We start from the raw sequence: 21,205 nt of genomic DNA, 5'->3' as shown, positions 1-21,205 counted from the left end.
GGAGTGAGGAGAAGCTTTAAATATCATCAGGGTACACACTGGGAAACAAAGTTTGCCTCTGGGTAAGGAGCCAGGAGTAGCAGAGAATAAGGTGAGGAAACAACAGCCACTTTCTTCTGTAACAAACTCTCTAAGAAAGCCAATATGATGAGGTGGGTAAGGCACCAGATTAGAAACTTAAAGAGTTCTAGTGAAACATAAAAACTAGCTGGAGACCAAAAGCCATTCACTCACTTTCAGGAAGAAGTCAATAGCAAAAGATTTCTGGAAAAGATTATCAAGAAAATACATGCAGTTGAAAATGGAGACACCAGCAAAGAATGGTTGATTTGAAGTAGAGGTGAGTTCCTACTGGTTTGGATCAGTTCAGCCAAACCGGTAGTGGTTTGCCGGCCTGGGTCGCCAGAACCAGCAGCGACTCAGGCCTGCCACACTTCTGAACCGGTTCCCTGGTTGGCACGGCATTCCCCCCAATTTTTAATGTTCTGTGCATGCGCAGACCTATTTATGGGCAACCGCGCACACAGAAAATTGCACACCCACCGAACCGACAGCAATGCCAGCAGCAACCCACCCCTGATTTGAAGCTTATAAAAATAAAACACACAATAATTCTTATCTTAACATCTTCCTTCTTGCCTCAGTCCTGTCTCCCCTTAGAAAGTGATTGTCTTTCCTGGGCTAGCATAAAAAACCTCTCATTTTGTTGACTGTTGTTGCACCTTAGAGCCTAACTGGTCACTCTTTGCTCCTCTACAACTCAGTATGTTGGCCCTGCAAGTCAACAAGTCTTTGTTTCATGAAGAGTGACTCACACAATAACAATGCTTTAAATCTTCATCCACAAGATGAAGCCCCCATGATTATTTGAATAATCCTTTTCTGATTTTGGTGTCTGCCTTGTCTTCCCACCCCACAAAACATCCCACTGATCTCTTTCCTGGGAGCAGTCAATTCTAGAACATTTTGAACTAGGAGTCACAATTTACTCCACCTTGGGTGATCTCTCTCTCATAACCCACTTCCAGAAAGCCTGCAACGGAAAGAAAGCATCACCTCTGCCCTAAGTGAGTGGCTTCATAAAGAGCAAGAAATGGATTCTACAGAATCACATGGATTATTCCTAGTGAGCTTCCTGGTCCTCGTGTTCTTGGGAGATCTCACAGATGCCTGCCGCTGTGAGCGATTATCTCTCCAGAAAGCATGTTGCAAAGCTAAGATTGGTGAGTTTTGGAAATGAATGTTTTTGTCCCTTCCATCTTTTACTACTCCCCACTTCCTTGCTTTGTAGGTTTTGCTGCCAGCATTAATCCTTCCAATTGCAGCAAAATCATTCCTATGGCATGAATGTTGAACATGCACAATGCATAATTATGGGCGTGCATAAGCGCACCAGTGTTCCTAACATCCCTGTCCTACCGTCCCCATTTATTTGTACCCATTTCCTGTGTTCTTCTTCGTGTTTATTCTTATTCCTGTTATCTTGTACATGAGTGACAAACTAAATAAATAAAAAGAAACAAATAAATATTAGTTATAGCAGAAGCTTTTGTTGAATAAGTCTGTCTGTCTGCCCCCCCTCTCCTCCGCCATTTCTCTCCAGTGATGAGGGCCAAATTTATGAGCATCAAGGAAGATCCAGAATCTCCGTCGTATTCACCCGAAAATATCTATACTATTCAGCCCATTGCGGTAAGCCTCTCCTCCTCCTGAAACATTATTTTGCAATTCTCCTGACCTGCTCTTGTCCTTATCATATACTGAATTATCTTTCTTTCTGAAGGTGTACAAGGGTCCAGAGAAAGTAAAAAATGCACAGTTTCTCTACACCTCAGTCTCAGATAATTTCTGTGGATATGTACACAAAGGGCCTCTCAAAGGAGAAGAATATGTATTTTCAGGTAGAGAAGACCAATTATCTACTAATAATTAATACGTATAAATTAAAGAGGATGGCACATTGCAAAACATTGTTTCAGCATTATCATTTTTACTAATCTGCTCTGTAGTACTACTTGGTCAACTTCCATCGCATTTTTGGAGGGATAAGCCAGTTTGGTTTGGTTTTGGTTTTATTGGGATTTATATGCCGCCCTTTTCCCTGAGGGGACTCAGGGCGGCTTACAACCACAGGGGAGGGGAGGTGCAAGGTCAAAACAAAACAATTGGTGAACAAAAGAAAAATAATAAAACACAACTTTCATTCAACAATCAAACACTCGGGCGGGTAATTGGAAACCTATTCCCAGGCCTGCTGGGAGAGCCAGATCTTGAGGGCTGCGCGGAAGGTCTGGATCGTGGTGAGGGTGCGGATCTCCATGGGGAGCTCGTTCCATAGGGCCGGGGCAGCAGCAGAGAAGGCTCTCCTCCGTGTAGTCGCCAGTCGGCATTGGCTGATGGAATTCGGAGGAGGCCTAGTCTGTGCGATCTAATTGGTCGATTTAGGGAGGTAATCGGCAGAAGGCGGTCTCTCAAGTACCCAGATCCACTACCATGGAGTGCTTTAAAGGTGGTCATTAGTATCCTGAAGCGCACCCGGAGACCAACAGGTAGCCAGTGCAGCTCGCGGAGGACAGGTGTAACGTGGGCGAACCGAGGTGCGCCCACTATCACTCGCGCGGCCGCATTCTGGACTAGCTGTAGTCGCCGGATGCACTTCAGGGGCAACCCCATGTAGAGCCCATTGCAGTATTCCAGTCTAGAGATCACCAGGGCTCGAGTGACTGTTGTGAGGGCCCCCCGATCTAGGTAGGGCCGCAACTGGCGGACCAGGCGAACCTGGGCAAATGCCCCCCTGGTCACAGCTGACAGGTGGTGGTCAAAAGTCAGCTGTGGATCCAGGAGGACTCCTAAGTTGCGGACCCTATCTGAGGGGTATGAAATTTGACCCCCCAGCCTAAGCGTTGGTGTATTAGCCAAATTATTGGGGGGGAAACACAACAGCCACTCGGTTTTATCCGGGTTGAGCACCAGTTTGTTAGCACTCATCCAGTTCTTAACGGCCTCCAGACCCTGGTTCATCACGTCCACCGCTTCATTGAGTTGGCACGGGGCGGACAGATACAATTGCGTATCGTCCGCATATTGGTGGTATTTTATCCCGTGCCTCCGAATGATCTCGCCCAGCGGTTTCATGTATATGTTAAATAGTAGGGGGGATAAGACCGAACCCTGGGGTACCCCACATGTTAGGGGCCTCAGGGACGATCTCTGCCCCCCGACTAACACCGACTGCGACCTGTCCGAGAGGTAGGAGGAGAACCACCGCAGAACAGTGCCTCCCACTCCCACCTCCCGCAGTCGTCGCAGAAGGATACCATGGTCGATGGTATCGAAAGCCGCTGAGAGGTCAAGGAGAACCAGGATGGACGCATAGCCTCCATCTCTGGCCCTCCAGAGATCATCGGTCAATGCGACCAAAGCGGTTTCTGTGCTGTAACCAGGTCTGAAGCCAGACTGGAAGGGGTCAAGATAGCTAGCTTCCTCCAAGGCCCGTCGAAGCTGAAAGGCCAGTGTCAGTGAGGTAATGTGTTGTCAGTTCCCTTAGAGATGTAAAGCTTGCTTTTTAAAAATTATAGATTTGCTGAGAAAAGCAGAAAGTTGGCTTATATGGAATTGACACATTCCCTACATAAAACGTGGGCCAAATACCAACGGATCGGGTTCAGATTCAGATTAGGGTTAAAGTTGTGAATGAATCCTTACAGTGGGGGTACTTATTGACAGGATATTTTTGCACCTTTTCTATTTCAAAAGGGTGGATTTCTGGTGATCGTTTTCAAATCTCCTTGTGCAGCTTTGCAGAACCATGGGATAAACTAAGTGATGCACAGAAAGTGAAGCTCAACAGTGTCGTTGATAAAGATTGCAGTACCATCTGTGGACAATTATAAAATTCATGGCCTTTGCTGTCAATATACAACTGCTTAGAGAATGGCAAATAACCCAGATGTACCCGGATGCTTGTTAGAAGAAAGCAAATGTTCAAAAGAAGATGAGCAGCAAATACATCTAATAAATGAAATGAAAAGAAACGTGATTTAAGGGTGTCATTTATTTTTCAGATCTGTATGTTCTCCATGTCATTCCATCTTGCTATGTACAAAAGGGGAAAAAAATCTACAATAAATATCTTTAATAAGTCATGGTAAATAAAGAAACACTGTACAATGCTGGCCTCAGACAATTCTGTTAGGATAAAGGAATTAGAAACCCCTCCCTTCAGTCTGATGTTGAATGAGCCAATCCTCAGTTGTGAAGATGTTGTGCAGGCAGTCATCCTTGGAAGGAGATAAGGCACTTCTTGCTGGAGGCGTCAGAAGTGAGACAAAATGGCCCTCCCTGCTTACACATTCCCCAAAGGTAAATCCAATAGCAATAGCAATAGCAATAGCAATTGCAGTTCGACTTATATACCGCTTCATAGGGCTTTCAGCCCTCTCTAAGCGGTTTACAGAGTCAGCATATCGCTCACAACAACAATCCGGGTCCTCAGGGCAGATATGTGTCAGAGCTAGAGTTATAAACTAAGGGATTACAGGATATGTAGAAAAGAGGGCAATGTGAATAAATGATCCAGTCCCCACAGAAATGGCAGTATCACAATAGGGATCTGACAGCCGCCCTCTGACACCCTGCTCACTCACTCTCCCGCAAGGTTCTCTATCCAGCTGTGCATTACCGCCAATCCCTGACTGCCCACTTTCTTGCTCACCCGCTTGCCCAGCTCTCCATCTGGTGCCCACGGTGAGTTATGCCCCCAGAAAATTTCCAGTGTTGACATGTCCTACAAAGAAATGGCAGCAGAGAGTTTGCAGAAGGAATTTGACATTGGCAAGAAGCCACCCGTAGAACTGGCCAATAAGGAAAAAACAATACTTTCGGAGGAGTTAGTCATGTTCCAGTCATGAATATATTTGATATTTCTTAACACTGGAAACCGTGGACTCTCCAAAATTAGATATTCCAATTCCTCATTAACCAAATTCAAATAATTAATACTTCCATTTTACTTTTTTTTAAAATGTATTATTGGTTCAAGCACTACATTTTTTAAGGCTTCTAACATTCAAGGAGGCTGTTAGAAGTTCTGGGCCATACTGTTCAATGCATATTTTACAACTGTACATAGCCCAAGATTGTAGATAATATTGAACACAGAATCTCAGAAAGCGTTAAAACATTTGAAATCAACTGATTTTGATCTCTTACTTAGTCCAAGATTTCTATCAAAACACCTTATCTCTTATTTTCAATTCTGGTTATTCCACAACTTCCATTTCTCATGTGATTTGGGATTACAGTGTAATTGCTCATCTATTTATAAACAAATAGGTTTAGCAGACATGATCACTATATCCTGAAGTCTGCAAAAGTCTTGGACAGTTATTTTTTCCAAACAAAGGCGAATATACAGGTCTCAGGATTAATATTTCAGGATACAGCCAGGGTTGGTCCCCAGGACCAGAGGTTTAGTCTTTGGAGCTTTCAGACTTAGGGAATTTCTCTCCAGCACTTATTTTTTCCTCATCCCCCATTAGACCATGAAGCGAAAAACCGATGCCAGTAACACAAATGGCTGGTTTTTATGGTCCGTATTTACATTAAGGTACGACATGCTGTGTCCAAACCTGTCTTCCCGAAATCTAATCTCTTCAGCAAACCAAATGGGAACACCGAGAGCCTTCTCGGTGGTTGCCCCGACCCAATGGAACGATCTCCCCGTGGAGCTTCGTACCCTCACCACCCTCCAGACCTTCCGCACAGCCCTTAGAATCTGGCTATCCCGTCAGGCCTGGGGCTAAAGATTGTGACCCACCCGAATGGTATGAATGTTGCGTTTTAATCATGTACTGTCTTATATGTAAAAGTCTGTTCCCCCCCCCTTCCTTTTGATTGTGAGCCGCCCTGAGTCCCCCCAGGGAAAAGGGCGGCATACAAATAAACACAAATTCAAATTCAAATTCAAATATTATTCTGCCAGTTCTTTGAGAAATCGAGTGTGCTAGTTTGAATGACATATAAATATTAATGCAAGTTGGTTTATTTGACATTAACTGACATCATTCCCTACTTAAAAGATAGAACAAATGCCAGAAAATTGTCAAGGTCTTTGGACAAATTACTGTGCACAAATCTTATCAGTTACATATTGAAACCATTGTTATGTATCTTTTCTCTTTCAAAAGGGACGATTTCTGAAAATAGTCTTCATATCAAATTGTGTGACTTTGCAAAACCATGGGATAGACTAAGTGATGAACAGAAAGCGAAGCTCGACAGTGTCGTTGATCAGGATTGCAAAACCATCTGTGCACAATTGTAAAATTCATGGCCTTTGCTGTCAATATACACCTGCTTAGAGAATGGCAAATAAACTAGATGTACCTGAATGCTAAATGTTCAAAACAAAATGAGCAGCAAATAAATCTAATAAATGAAATGAAAAGTAATGTGATTTATTAGTGTCCTTTGTTTTTTAGATGTGTTTGTTCTCCATATCATTTCATCTTGCTATGTACAAAAGGAAAAACCATCCACAGTAAATATCATTAATAAGACACGGCAAACAAAGAAACACTGTACAATTTACTATCTTAAAAACAGTTTTCTGAAAAACAGCAGTTCTATGATAATTCCGCAACAATTCACAAGTTAATTTAATAGCAAGGTGTCATTCAAGAATGGAAAAGGATTAGGATTTCCCTAGGATTGGAGCTGTGATGGAAAGACATAATATCCTAATCTCCCTTCAGTCCCATTTATTTCATAGACATCTGGGGTTATTCTGATTGTCATCTATGTATTAGAGATGTCAATCCAGGAGATGACATTTCTTAACACTTGGATCCATTGACCTTCCAAAATGGGATATTCCGATTCCTCATTCTGCAAGTCAGATATATAACTAATACTTCCATTTAACTTTTTTTAATTTTTTATAAAAATGAATTGTTGGCTCAAGCACTGCATTTCTTAAGGCTCCTAATGTTGCAGGACTCAGGAGGCTGTTCAAGCATCTGTGCCATACTATTTAATTCATACATTTCAGCAGCATGTGTTGCCACGCAAATATTGTAAATAGTCCACCCAGAATTTCTCAAAGCATTTAAACATTTGAAATTAACTGATTTTGATCTCAAGAGTTCCAGTAAAGCATCTTCCCTATTATTTTCAGTTCTGATTATTTCACAACTTCAGTTTCTTGTATGATTTGGAATTAAATCATAACTGCTTATCTATGAATAAACAAATAGGTTTGGCAGCAAAGTCCCTTATATCTTGAAGTTTGCAAAAGTCTTGGACAGGTATCCCACCCACCCACCCACCCACACATACTCTCATTAGAAGAAATCCACTACTGAAGAGAAGAACTGATGCTAGAAACACAAATGGCTGCTAGGGATCTGCAGCTATTTACAAGCAGAGGATAAAAGGCAAAAAGGTTCTGGAAGCCTGAAATTCCGAAGACATCCCATAACAACATTGGGGTGTCATGTCAATGACCAAGAAACCTGCTTCTGTACATCCCTTCCAAAACAAAAATGGCAGACATGACACCTCACGATTACCTGAGATGACCTGAGTTTCAAGAGGAAATTCTAGAGTTGGAGTCCACATAGAAAAATTAAACAGATAAGGAATACCTTGATTTTTATGGTCCTCTTAACATAACATGAACATAAGAAACGCTGTGTCCAAATCTCTCTTCCAGAAATCTAATCTCAGCAAACAAAATGGGGACATATTATGCTGCCAGTTCTTTGAGAAATCAAGTGTGGCTAGTTCGAATGGCAACTATGAACTTCAAGGAAAGAGAAAATTTGGGGGAAGGAGTGAGGAGAAGCTTTAAATATCATCAGGGTACACACTGGGAAACAAAGTTTGCCTCTGGAGCCAGGAGTAGCAGAGAATAAGGTGAGGAAACAACAGCCACTTTCTTCTGTAACAAACTCTCTAAGAAAGCCAATATGATGAGGTGGGTAAGGCACCAGATTAGAAACTTAAGAGTTCTAGTGAAACATAAAAAACTAGCTGGGGACTACAAGTTATTCACTCACTTTCAGCCCCAGGAAGAAGTCAATAGCAAAAGATTTCTGGAAAAGATTATCAAGAAAATACATGCAGTTGAAAATGGAGACACCAGCAAAGAATGGTTGATTTGAAGTAGAGGTGGGTTCCTACTGGTTTGGATCAGTTCAGCCAAACCGGTAGTGGTTTGCCGGCCTGGGTCACCAGAACCAGCAGCGACTCAGGCCTGCCACACTTCTGAACCGGTTCCCTGGTTGGCACGGCATTCCCCCCAATTTTTAATGTTCTGTGCATGCGCAGACCTATTTATGGGCAACCGCACACACAGAAAATTGCACACCCACCGAACCGACAGTAATGCCAGCAGCAACCCACCCCTGATTTGAAGCTTATAAAAATAAAACACACAATAATTCTTATCTTAACATCTTCCTTCTTGCCTCAGTCCTGTCTCCCCTTAGAAAGTGATTGTCTTTCCTGGGCTAGCATAAAAAACCTCTCATTTTGTTGACTGTTGTTGCACCTTAGAGCCTAACTGGTCACTCTTTGCTCCTCTACAACTCAGTATGTTGGCCCTGCAAGTCAACAAGTCTTTGTTTCATGAAGAGTGACTCACACAATAACAATGCTTTAAATCTTCATCCACAAGATGAAGCCCCCATGATTATTTGAATAATCCTTTTCTGATTTTGGTGTCTGCCTTGTCTTCCCACCCCACAAAACATCCCACTGATCTCTTTCCTGGGAGCAGTCAATTCTAGAACATTTTGAACTAGGAGTCACAATTTACTCCACCTTGGGTGATCTCTCTCTCATAACCCACTTCCAGAAAGTCTGCAACGGAAAGAAAGCATCACCTCTGCCCTAAGCGAGTGGCTTCATAAAGAGCAAGAAATGGATTCTACAGAATCACATGGATTTTTCCTAGCGAGCTTCCTGGTCCTCGTGTTCTTGGGAGATCTCACAGATGCCTGCTGCTGTGAGCGATTATCTCTCCAGAAAGCATGTTGCAAAGCTACGATTGGTGAGTTTTGGAAATGAATGTTTTTGTCCCTTCCATCTTTTACTACTCCCCACTTCCTTGCTTTGTAGGTTTTGCTGCCAGCATTAATCCTTCCAATTGCAGCAAAATCATTCCTATGGCATGAATGTTGAACATGCACAATGCATAATTATGGGCGTGCATAAGCGCACCAGTGTTCCTAACATCCCTGTCCTACTGTCCCCATTTATTTGTACCCATCTCCTGTTTTCTTATTCCTATTTATACGTATTCCTGTTATCTTGTACATGAGTGACAAACTAAATAAATAAAAATAAACAAATAAATATTAGTTATATCAGAAGCTTTTGTTGAATAAGTGTGTCTGTCTGCCCCCCCCCTCTCCTCCGCCATTTCTCTCCAGTGATGAGGGCCAAATTTATGAGCGTCAAGGAAGATCCAGAATCTCCGTCCTATTCACCCGAAAATATCTATACTATTCAGCCCATTGCGGTAAGCCTCTCCTCCTCCTGAAACATTATTTTGCAATTCTCCTGACCTGCTCTTGTCCTTATCATATACTGAATTATCTTTCTTTCTGAAGGTGTACAAGGGTCCAGAGAAAGTAAAAAATGCACAGTTTCTCTACACCTCAGTCTCAGATAATTTCTGTGGATATGTACACAAAGGGCCTCTCAAAGGAGAAGAATATGTATTTTCAGGTAGAGAAGACCAATTATCTACTAATAATTAATATGTATAAATTAAAGAGGATGGCACATTGCAAAACATTGTTTCAGCATTATCATTTTTACTAATCTGCTCTGTAGTACTACTTGGTCAACTTCCATTGCATTTTTGGAGGGATAAGCCAGTGTCAGTGAGGTAATGTGTTGTCAGTTCCCTTAGAGATGTAAAGCTCGCTTTTTAAAAATTATAGATTTGCTGAGAAAAGCAGAAAGTTGGCTTATATGGAATTGACACATTCCCTACTTAAAACGTGGGCCAAATACCAACGGATCGGGTTCAGATTCAGATTAGGGTTAAAGTTGTGAATGAATCCTTACAGTGGGGGTACTTATTGACAGGATATTTTTGCACCTTTTCTATTTCAAAAGGGTGGATTTCTGGTGATCGTTTTCAAATCTCCTTGTGCAGCTTTGCAGAACCATGGGATAAACTAAGTGATGCACAGAAAGTGAAGCTCAACAGTGTCGTTGATAAAGATTGCAGTGTCATCTGTAGACTGTTATAAAATTCATGGCCTTTGCTGTCAATATACAACTGCTTAGAGAATGGCAAATAACCCAGATGTACCCGGATGCTTGTTAGAAGAAAGCAAATGTTCAAAAGAAGATGAGCAGCAAATACATCTAATAAATGAAATGAAAAGAAACGTGATTTAAGGGTGTCATTTATTTTTCAGATCTGTATGTTCTCCATGTCATTCCATCTTGCTATGTACAAAAGGGGAAAAAAATCTACAATAAATATCTTTAATAAGTCATGGTAAATAAAGAAACACTGTACAATGCTGGCCTTAGACAATTCTGTTAGGATAAAGGAATTAGAAACCCCTCCCTTCAGTCTGATGTTGAATGAGCCAATCCTCAGTTGTGAAGATGTTGTGCAGACAGTCATCCTTGGAAGGAGATAAGGCACTTCTTGCTGGAGGCGTCAGAAGTGAGGCAAAATGGCCCTCCCTGCTTACACATTCCCCAAAGGTAAATCCAATAGCAATAGCAATAGCAATAGCAATAGCAATAGCAATAGCAATAGCAATAGCAATAGCAATAGCAATAGCAATAGCAGTTCGACATATACCGCTTCATAGGGCTTTCAGCCCTCTCTAAGCGGTTTACAGAGTCCGCATATCGCCCCCAACAACAATCCGGGTCCTCAGGGCAGATATGTGTCAGAGCTAGAGTTATAAACTAAGGGATTACAGGATATGTAGAAAAGAGGGCAATGTGAATAAATGATCCAGTCCCCACAGAAATGGCAGTATCACAATAGGGATCTGACAGCCGCCCTCTGACACCCTGCTCACTCATTCTCCCGCAAGGTTCTCTATCCAGCTACCTGTGCATTACCGCCAATCCCTGACTGCCCACTTTCTTGCTCACCCGCTTGCCCAGCTCTCCATCTGGTGCCCACGGTGAGTTATGCCCCCAGAAAATTTCCAGTGTTGACATGTCCTGCGAAGAAATGGCAGCAGAGAGTTTGCAGAAGGAATTTGACATTGGCAAGAAGCCACCCGCAGAACTGACCACGTTACACTAGTATTTGAGTATTTGAGTATTTATTAATACTTATAGGCCGCCCTTTTCCCTGAGGGGACTCAGGGTGGCTTACATAAAATGAGGGGGGGGGGTATACAGACAATAGACACAACAATACATAGAAGTAAAATAGTAAGCAACATTCATTCATCATTCGGGTGGGGACAGTTATCTTTGTCCCCAGGCCTGACGGGCTAGCCAGGTCTTAAGGGCTGTGCGGAAGGTCTGGACGGTGGTGAGGGTACGAATCTCCACGGGGAGGTCGTTCCAAAGGGTCGGAGCTACTACTGAAAAGGCTCTCCTCCGTGTAGTTGCCAGTCGGCACTGACTGGCAGATGGAACTCGGAGGAGGCCTAATCTGTGCGATCTAATTGGTCGCAGGGAGGTAATTGGTAATTGGCATTATCATAGACCCGCTTGCATACGGAGTCACTTTTTTTTTTTTAGGAAGGCTGAGTGAACTAAATACTTAATTTAGTACACCAGTGTAAAAAAATTGATCGTCTCTTTTTAAAAATTTTTTCAAATGATCCAATAAGGAAAAAACAATACTTTCGGAGGAGTTAGTCATGTTCCAGTCATGAATATATTTGATATTTCTTAACACTGGAAACCGTGGACTCTCCAAAATTAGATATTCCAATTCCTCATTAACCAAATTCAAATAATTAATACTTCCATTTTACTTTTTTGTAAAAATGAATTCTTGGTTCAAGCACTACATTTTTTAAGGCTTCTAACATTCAAGGAGGCTGTTAGAAGTTCTGGGCCATACTGTTCAATGCATATTTTACAACTGTACATAGCCCAAGATTGTAGATAATATTGAACACAGAATCTCAGAAAGCGTTAAAACATTTGAAATCAACTGATTTTGATCTCTTACTTAGTCCAAGATTTCTATCAAAACACCTTATCTCTTATTTTCAATTCTGGTTATTCCACAACTTCCATTTCTCATGTGATTTGGGATTACAGTGTAATTGCTCATCTATTTATAAACAAATAGATTTAGCAGACATGATCACTATATCCTGAAGTCTGCAAAAGTCTTGGACAGTTATTTTTTTCCAAACAAAGGCGAATATACAGGTCTCAGGATTAATATTTCAGGACACAGCCAGGGTTGGTCCCCAGGACCAGAGGTTTAGTCTTTGGAGCTTTTAGACTTAGGGAATTTCTCTCCAGCACTTATTTTTTCCTCATCCCCCATTAGTCCATGAAGCAAAAAACCGATGCCAGAAACACAAATGGCTGATTTTTATGGTCCGTATTTACATTAAGGTACGACATGCTGTGTCCAAACCTGTCTTCCCGAAATCTAATCTCTTCAGCAAACCAAATGGGAACATATTATGCTGCCAGTTCTTTGAGAAATCGAGTGTGCTAGTTTGAATGACATATAAATATTAACGCAAGAGAAATTTGGGGGAAGGAGTGAGGGGAAGATTTCAATACCAGCAGAATAAGCTGGGGAACAAAGTTTCCCTCTAGAGAAGAACCCAGGAGTAGCAGAATAAGGTGAGGAAAAAAGAGCCAATTTCTTTTGTAGTCAACTTCAAGACAGGTTGGTATTGTGGGCAAGGCAAGAGATTAAAAACTTCCAGTTAGGTGTAGAAAGGAAATGTATTGTTTCTGATGTTGTATCACATACAATATATTCGAACGATCAACAGGTCTCTGACAATACAAGATTATTTCTTTATGCAGATGATATAGCAGTGGCCACCGAAGTCTCAGGTTTAGATGAGTTAGTTGGTAGCACTTGAAAAATTAGGATGGGTATTATACCATCAATCATCTGCAATAATCTAAGCAAGACCCAAGTGTGTGCTGAAAACGTGGTGCAGGGCTCGAGTTGCATGGCAAGAGCATCAAATACTGCATTGCACTACACCGAAGTATCTCAGTATGAGTCTCAATAAGATACTTTTATTAAAACAACATGGCCTGAATATTAAGGCTAAAGTTAGTGCGAGAAATAACATTATCAGGAAACTGAAAATTTATATGCAGTATGTGAGCTCAGCCACCCACTCTGCAGACATCAATTTTGGCCTTGTGTATGGTGATGGGCATGGGACTTTAAACCCAGTGTCTTGCCCACGGCCCCAAATTGGCTCTTCTATGGAGCACATCCACGCACTCAGAGCAAGTTGACATTGCTGTCAACGAAGCAGGGTGCATCATGACAAAATGCCTTAAACCCACACCTATTGAGAAAGTGCATCCTCTTGTTGATATTGTTCCACCTAGGATTAGGAGAGTAGTAGCAATAGATGGCAAGGACCTAAACAACAGAATGATCCCCAGCATCCTCTGAATGGACAGGTGTCCCAAATTCAACAACATACATCTAGGAAGAGTTTTATGGCACAAAGAAATATGCTTTAAGGCCCGCAGGAACAAAACCAAATTAGAAGATGGAGCAGAGAATTCACAGAACAAGAAATAATCCCCAGGAGAGAATGTGGCTGAGGGATTTGATCTCCCCTATCTTACTGGGAGGATATTGAATAGGCAGAGGGTGGGAGTGCCTAAATATAAGACCAATATCCTCAAGTGGGGGTTGCTGCAGGATAACAACATGCAGTGGGAATGTAGGGAGATGAGAACCTGGCTCAATTGCTGATCTGTTGATTAGCTGATCTGTTGACTACCAATCTGTTGAATTGCTTGATCTGTTGACTACCAATTACAGTGCACCAAAAGTGATTTGTTTCTGGCCAATGATAAAACAGAAAAGGGGGGGGGCTCATTTTGGCAGTTTAAGTTTTGATCAGGACACTAAATAAATAAATATAAACAAAACAAACAAACAAATCAAGCAAACTCTAAGAAGAAGTCAATAGCAAATCATTTCTGGAAACAGTTATCAAGAAAATGCATGGAGTTCAGCATGCAGAGACCAGAAGGGATGACTGATTGGAAACTTACAAGAATAAAACACTTGTATCAAGGCAATAATTCTTATTCTAAAAGTATTCCTTCATGCCTCAGACCCAGCTCCCCTTAGAAGGGGACTTTCTAGAAACCTCTGATTTTATTTAGAGTTGATGTGTCTTTGAGCCTAACTTGTCACGTTTTTCTTCTCTACAACTCAGACGTGGTGTTCTGGTTCTGCTAAGGCTTTGGTCCTGTGGAGAGTGATTCTCACAGGGATAAAGCTTCAAATCTGGATTTTTCCGACAGGATGAAGCACCCATGATCCCTCCTTCTATTTCAGGACTTGAATCGTCCTTTCCTAAAACCAATTCTAGGTCCATTTCAAACACCACTTTGGCTTCCATCCGCAGCTGGCGTTTCAAACTTAACGCTCTTCCAGAAAGACTGCTACTCAAAGAAAACATCTCCTCTACCCTATGTGAGTGGCTTCATAAATAGCAAGAAATGGATACTACAAAATCACGTGGATTCTTCCTAGCCAGCTTCCTTGTCCTCGTGTTCTTGGGAGATCTCATAGAGTATCTCTCCGGGATGCATGTTGCAAAAGTGACTTTGGTGAGTTTTGAAAATGAATGTTTTCCTCCCTTCCATCTTTTAGTACTCCCCACTCGTCTACTTTGTAGGTTTTGCTGCCCGCATTAATCCTTCCAGTTGCAGCAAAATCATTTCTATGTCATAAGAGCCAAGGTGGCGCAGTGGTTAAATGCAGCACTGCAGGCTACTGCTAGATCAGCAGTTCAGCGGTTCAAATCTCACCGGCTCAGGGTTGACTCAGCCTTCCATCCTTCCGAGGTGGGTAAAATGAGGACCCAGATTGTTGGGGGCAATATGCTGACTCTCTGTAAACCGCTTAGAGAGGGCTGAAAGCCCTATGAAGCGGTATATAAGTCTAACTGCTATTGCTATTGCTATTGCTATTGCTATTGCTATTAAAGTTGTGAATGAATACGCTGTGTCCAAATCTCTCTTCCAGAAATCTAATCTCAGCAAACAAAATGGGGACGCATTATGCTGCCAGTTCTTTGAGAAATCAAGTGTGGCTAGTTCGAATGGCAATTATGAACTTCAAGGCAAGAGAGAATTTGGGGGAAGGAGTGAGGAGAAGCTTTAAATATCATCAGGGTACACACTGGGAAACAAAGTTTGCCTCTGGAGCCAGGAGTAGCAGAGAATAAGGTGAGGAAACAATAGCCACTTTCTTCTGTAACAAACTCTCTAAGAAAGCCAATATGATGAGGTGGGTAAGGCACCAGATTAGAAACTTAAGAGTTCTAGTGAAACATAAAAAACTAGCTGGGGACTACAAGTTATTCACTCACTTTCAGCCCCAGGAAGAAGTCAATAGCAAAACATTTCTGGAAAAGATTATCAAGAAAATACATGCAGTTGAAAATGGAGACACCAGCAAGGATGGTTGATTTGAAGTAGAGGTGGGTTCCTACTGGTTTGGATCAGTTCAGCCAAACCGGTAGTGGTTTGCCGGCCTGGGTCGCCAGAACCAGCAGCGACTCATGCCCGCCACACTTCCGAACCGGTTCCCTGGTTGGCACGGCATTCCCCCACCCCAATTTTTAATGTTCTGGGCATGCGCAGAGCTATTTATGGGCAACTGCACACACAGAAAATTGCATATGCACCAAACCGGCAGTAATGCCAGCAGCAACTTTATTTGAAGCTTATAAAAATAAAACACCACACAATAATTCTTATCTTAACATCTTCCTTCTTGCCTCAGTCCCATCTCCCCTTAGAAAGTGATTGTTTTTCCTGGGCTGGCAAAAAAAACCCTCTCATTTTGTTGACTGTTGTTGCACCTTAGAGCCTAACTGGTCACTCTTCTCTACAACTCAATATGTTAGCCCTGCTAAGTCTTTGTTTCATGAAGAGTGACTCACACAATAACAATGCTTTAAATCTTTATCCACAGGATGAAGTCCCTATGTTTATTTGAACAATCCTTTTCCTGATTTTGGTGTCTGCCTTGTCGTCCCACTCCACAAAACATCCCACTGATCTTGGTAAGTAGAGGAGAAAGGTGAGGGAAGAAGAGAGGCATAGGAGAGAGGATAAGTGGGGGAAAGAGGATGAGAGAAATGAGGAGTGGTAAGGGCAGGGAGGAGAAGGAGAAGTTGAGAAGAGAAGGACAGAGGGAAGAAAGGAGGTAGGGAGGAGGAGAGGGGGAAAAGAAAGTGATGGATAAAGTACAAATACGGTGTATGGAGAGCAGAAGAGCCAATAATTGGTTTTTGGGAGTTGTTGGTAAGATGAATTGACGTAAACATCTAATAATACAATATGATGTTGGTTATGTAATAGTATACATGTGATTATATGTTATGAAAATGAAAAAATAAAAAACTTTAAGAAATTAAAAAAAACCATCCCACTGATCTCTTTCCTGGGAGCAGTCAATTCTAGAACATTTTGAACTAGGAGTCACAATTTACTCCACCTTGGGTGATCTCTCTCTCATAACCCACTTCCAGAAAGCCTGCAACGGAAAGAAAGCATCACCTCTGCCCTAAGCGAGTGGCTTCGTAAAGAGCAAGAAATGGATTCTACAGAATCACATGGATTTTTCCTAGCCAGCTTCCTGGTCCTCCTGTTTTTGGGAGATCTCACAGAGGCCTGCAGCTGTGAGCAATTATCTCTCCAGAAAGCATGTTGCAAAGCTAAGTTTGGGAAGTTTTGGAAATGAATGTTTTTCTCCCTTCTATCTCTTACTACTCCCCACTTCCTTGCTTTGTAGGTTTTGCTGCCAGCATTAATCCTTCCAATTGCAGCAAAATCATTCCTATGGCATGAATGTTGAACATGCACAATGCATAATTATGGGCATGCATAAGCGCACCAGTGTTCCTAATATTCCTGTCCTACTGTCCCCATTTATTTGTACCCATTTCCTGTGTTCTTCTTCATGTTTATTCTTATTCCTGTTATGTTGTACATGACTGACAAGCCAAATAAATAAAAATAAACAAATAACTATTGCTTATATCAGAAGCTTTTGTTGAATAAGTCTCCCTCTCTCTCTCCTCCCCCATCTCTCTCCAGTGATGAAGGCCAAATTTATGAGCGTCAGGCAAGATCCTGAATCTCCGTCATATTCACCCAAAAATATCTATACTATTCAGCCCATTGAGGTAAGCCTCTTCTCCTCCTGAAACTTTATTCTGCATTTCTCCTGACCTGCTCTTGTCCTTATCATATACTGAATTATCTTTCTTTCTGAAGGTGTACAAGGGTCCAGAGAAAGTAAAAAATGCACAGTTTCTCTACAGCTCAGTCTCAGATAATTACTGTGGATATATACACAAAGGGCCTCTCAAAGGAGAAGAATATGTATTTTCAGGTAGAGAAGACCAATTATCTACTAATAATTAATACATATAAATTAAAGAGGACGGCACATTGCAAAACATTGTTTCAGCATTATCATTTTTACTAATCTGCTCTGTAGTACTACTTGGTCAACTTCCATCGCATTTTTGGAGGGATAAGCCAGTGTCAGTGAGGTACTGTGTTGTCAGTTCCCTTAGAGATGTAAAGCTCGCTTTGAAAGATTATAGATTTGCTGAGAAAAGCAGAAAGTTGCCTTATATGGAATTGACACATTCCCTACTTAAAACGTGGGCCAAATACCAACTGATAGGGTTCAGATTTAGATTAGGGTTTGTTGTATATTCATGAGCTATGCAAATATAGCTCATTCAGTTCAGCACTTTTACAAAAGGCCAGCAACAGCCTGCTGCCTCCTGATTGGCCAGGACGCAGCAGGAGCTGTTGCCGGCCGAGAGTTACACTTGATTGGACAGGGGACTTGACAGGTGTTGCTGCCCAGTCCCCGGTCTCCTATTGGCTGTTATAATTCATTCTCGTTGTATAAATACCTTGGCGCGTGCAGCGCCTGTTTGAATCGCTGTCACTTCTTTCTTCCGTTTGAATAAACCTTGTTCTTGTTGGTTAACCCTTTGCATATATTTGTATATTTGCATAGCTCATGAATATACAACAGGGTTAAAGTTGTGAATGAATTCTTACAATGAAGATACTTATTGACAGGATATTTTTGTACCTTTTCTATTTCAAAAGGGTCGATTTCTGATAATCGTTTTAAAATCTCCATGTGCAGCTTTGCAGAACCATGGTATAAACTAAGTGATGCACAGAAAGAGAAGCTCAACAGTGTCGTTGATAAAGATTGCAGTACCATCTGTGGACAATTATAAAATTCATGGCCTTTGCTGTCAATATACAACTGCTTAGAGAATGGCAAATAACCCAGATGTACCCGGATGCTTGTTAGAAGAAAGCAAATGTTCAAAAGAAGATGAGCAGCAAATACATCTAATAAATGAAATGAAAAGAAACGTGATTTAAGGGTGTCATTTATTTTTCAGATCTGTATGTTCTCCATGTCATGTTGCTATGTACAAAAGTAAAGATCATCAACCCCCTAAATAGACATCCCTTTTGGCCTGACAATTCATGTTGACGAGTTTGAAATTGTTTCCATTCACCCCCCCCCCCACTGATCCCCCAGGCCATCTTCTCCACACCCAGTTCAAAACTTGTGCCAAAGTTTTCTCCCGAGTTGAGTGTTTTGCTATCTCGCTCAAAATGCCTGGACTGGACGGAAAGTCCTTGATGACGAGTACAGGTGTGACTGGCACAAGGTCCTGGATGACTTCTGGTAATGGGCAGCAGCTGAGTGTGTCCACATGGCCAAGGCATTTTCCCGGCTGGTGGATTAGTCGGTATTTGTATGGCACTAGGAAGATCTAGTCTATCTAGTCATTTGCAGTGACAATATGTTTGGAGTGGGCCAGTCCCCCACAATGATGCCTAGAAGTGGTTTGCAGTCTGTAACTAATTCAAAATCCCTTCTATATAAGTATTCCTGGAATCGCTTGACCCTCGCTACTGCAGGCAATGCCTTCTTATCCAGTTGGCTGTAGATCCATTTGGCTGACACAAAGGTTTTTGAATAAAATGCAATGGGAACCTCAGTCCCATTTGACATCTGGTGGCTGGGAACAGCTCCAATGCCAAACCGGGAGGCATCACAAATCAGAATGAGGTGTAGAGTCTCATTATATTGTACAAGAACTCTTTTCAGGGAGACAAAAGTCCTTTAAATGCCTTGACTATAGCAGCTTCTTTTTGTCCCCAAGTCCATTTCACCTTCTTATCTAACAATCGATGTAATGGTTCCACAACTGTCGCTTTCTTTGACAGAAAAATGCTATAAAAATTTAACAGGCCAAGGAATGCTGAGTAATTCTATCTGTTTTTTTAGAATGGCAACTTCCTTAATGGCTTTAACTTTACTATTTGTTGGGTGGATTCCTGAGCCATCAATTAAATATCCTAAGAATTTGATTTCTGACACTGCAATTTGGCATTTTTTCCCTTTTTTACCTTACGCTTGGCTTCTTGAAACTGACTCAAAACTATTCTCAGTCTTCTCAGGGAGAAGGAGGGCTGACATTGCAATGACACGACATGCAATCTTGGATTCCAAGATCACAGTCGATATTCCTACCACTAGACGGTCCTTTTGGACCTAAACCGTCCCGTAGAGACAGTGATAGAGAGAGTATGTCCTGCTGATCTCAGGGACACCACAAAGTCCCTGATTGATCCAGGAGAAGCTCTTATTTCTGATGACAGAAACGCAGCCATTGAAGCTCTGAAGTTGGGACAGCTCCGGAATGGAAAGAAAGCGGAAAGAGAAAATGTGTCGAATTGGTGAAAAAATTTTATTATTAGAAAAGAGACTACCCCAAAAAAAACTAAGCACTGTAAGTGGTGAAATTAAACTACATTAAACAGTGTGTTATGTTTTTTAATTTTTCTCTTTATGAATGGAATTTTTGCAAATTTTTCCTACTTTTTAAACTGAATGGATTAGTTTTTCTACTACTTTTTATTCTTTTTTATACCTATGGATTAAAAAGTTTCTTTTTTTTAAGCTTGATTGGATTGTTTTCTCTCTCCATTTAAGAAATGTTTTTCTTTAAGTTTGGAACATAAAGAAGATAAAAGAGGAATATAAAGAAAGCTGTAACAACAGAGGGAAAAGAAGTAACACTGCCAGTTAGAGGCTGGAGGCTTGGAAACATGGTTTTTTCCCCCTTTTTTTCTCTTTGATCATTTGACACTTCAAGGATTTTCAGCTTGTTTACTGAGAGTGATAGTAGGAAGAGCACAGGTTGTTTACACAGGTGTTCTTCGGGAGTTCTATCAGCAGCTGGATTGGAGGGAGGACAAAGCCTTGACTTGAAAGATTATAATGAACATGCTTGAAATCGAACAATAAGGCTTGAATGCTATAGTGGCAGTGTTTACAAGTTGGAAGAATGGCGCAACAGGAAAAAGAAATTTTAACATTGCAAATGATTATGTTTGAAATGTAAAAAGTATTAGTAGTAACAGAGAAAATAGAGAAGAAATTGGATAATATAGAACACAAAACAGAAAAATTTGATGGAAAATTGAGGATGTTTATCAAATGAATAAAATAGCAATAGCAATATAGCAATAGCAGTAGACTTATATACCGCTTCATAGGGCTTTCAGCCCTCTCTAAGCGGTTTACAGAGAGTCAGCATATTGCCCCCAACAATCTGGGTCCTCATTTTACCCACCTCGGAAGGATGGAAGGCTGAGTCAACCCTGAGCCGGTGAGATTTGAACCGCTGAACTGCTGATCTAGCAGTAGCCTGCAGTGCTGCATTTAACCACTGCGCCACCTCGCAGAGAGTCCTAAAAATTGAAGAAAAAAATGAGCAGTTATGTATAAAATGAGGTGATGATAGTTATAGTCAAATAAATGATTACTAATGATAATAATGCATATATATATTAGTTTGATAATATGAAATTTTATATAAACTAAAAATGGAGACTATGAGAGGAGGTGTTATTAAAGATAACCAAGTTTCACTTACAACATGTTATA

The 21,205-nt window shown here is 41.4% G+C and overlaps 2 protein-coding genes and 1 long non-coding RNA gene across 3 annotated transcripts in view; 2 read left to right on the top strand and 1 right to left on the bottom strand.

Moving 5' to 3' along the window:
• LOC148048331 (uncharacterized) overlaps nucleotides 1-21,205 on the bottom strand; it is a 433,893-nt gene that overhangs the window by 54,410 nt on the left and 358,278 nt on the right. The gene's annotated exons all lie outside the window — the stretch shown is intronic.
• Nucleotides 1,094-3,968, top strand: LOC148048334 (metalloproteinase inhibitor 1-like). Its single transcript, XM_087707911.1, has 4 exons — nucleotides 1,094-1,223; nucleotides 1,604-1,692; nucleotides 1,784-1,901; nucleotides 3,757-3,968. The coding sequence occupies exons 1-4, from the start codon at nucleotides 1,094-1,096 to the stop codon at nucleotides 3,891-3,893; spliced, it is 474 nt and encodes a 157-aa protein (XP_087564037.1). The 3' UTR covers nucleotides 3,894-3,968.
• On the top strand, nucleotides 9,442-10,216 carry LOC148048333 (uncharacterized). The gene is made up of 3 exons (XR_015695829.1): nucleotides 9,442-9,526; nucleotides 9,618-9,735; nucleotides 10,132-10,216. It is a non-coding gene; the product is annotated as an uncharacterized LOC148048333 (long non-coding RNA).

The sequence above is a fragment of the Thamnophis sirtalis genome, unplaced genomic scaffold (assembly GCF_051295495.1).
Source record: "Thamnophis sirtalis isolate CommonGarterSnake01/CBP01778 unplaced genomic scaffold, rThaSir2_p1.2 scaffold_3, whole genome shotgun sequence".
NCBI lineage: Eukaryota > Metazoa > Chordata > Lepidosauria > Squamata > Natricidae > Thamnophis > Thamnophis sirtalis.
Note: the sequence above shows the minus strand (reverse complement) of the source record. Positions and strands in the feature narration are given on the sequence as shown.

Bases quoted from the DNA above. Each gene is read 5' to 3' on its own strand.
- LOC148048334 (XM_087707911.1), top strand. From the start codon at position 1,094: ATGGATTCTACAGAATCACATGGATTATTCCTAGTGAGCTTCCTGGTC. The intron at 1,224-1,603 runs GTGAGTTTTGGA...ATTTCTCTCCAG, and splicing joins ATGTTGCAAAGCTAAGATTG to TGATGAGGGCCAAATTTATG. The intron at 1,693-1,783 runs GTAAGCCTCTCC...TTCTTTCTGAAG, and splicing joins ATACTATTCAGCCCATTGCG to GTGTACAAGGGTCCAGAGAA.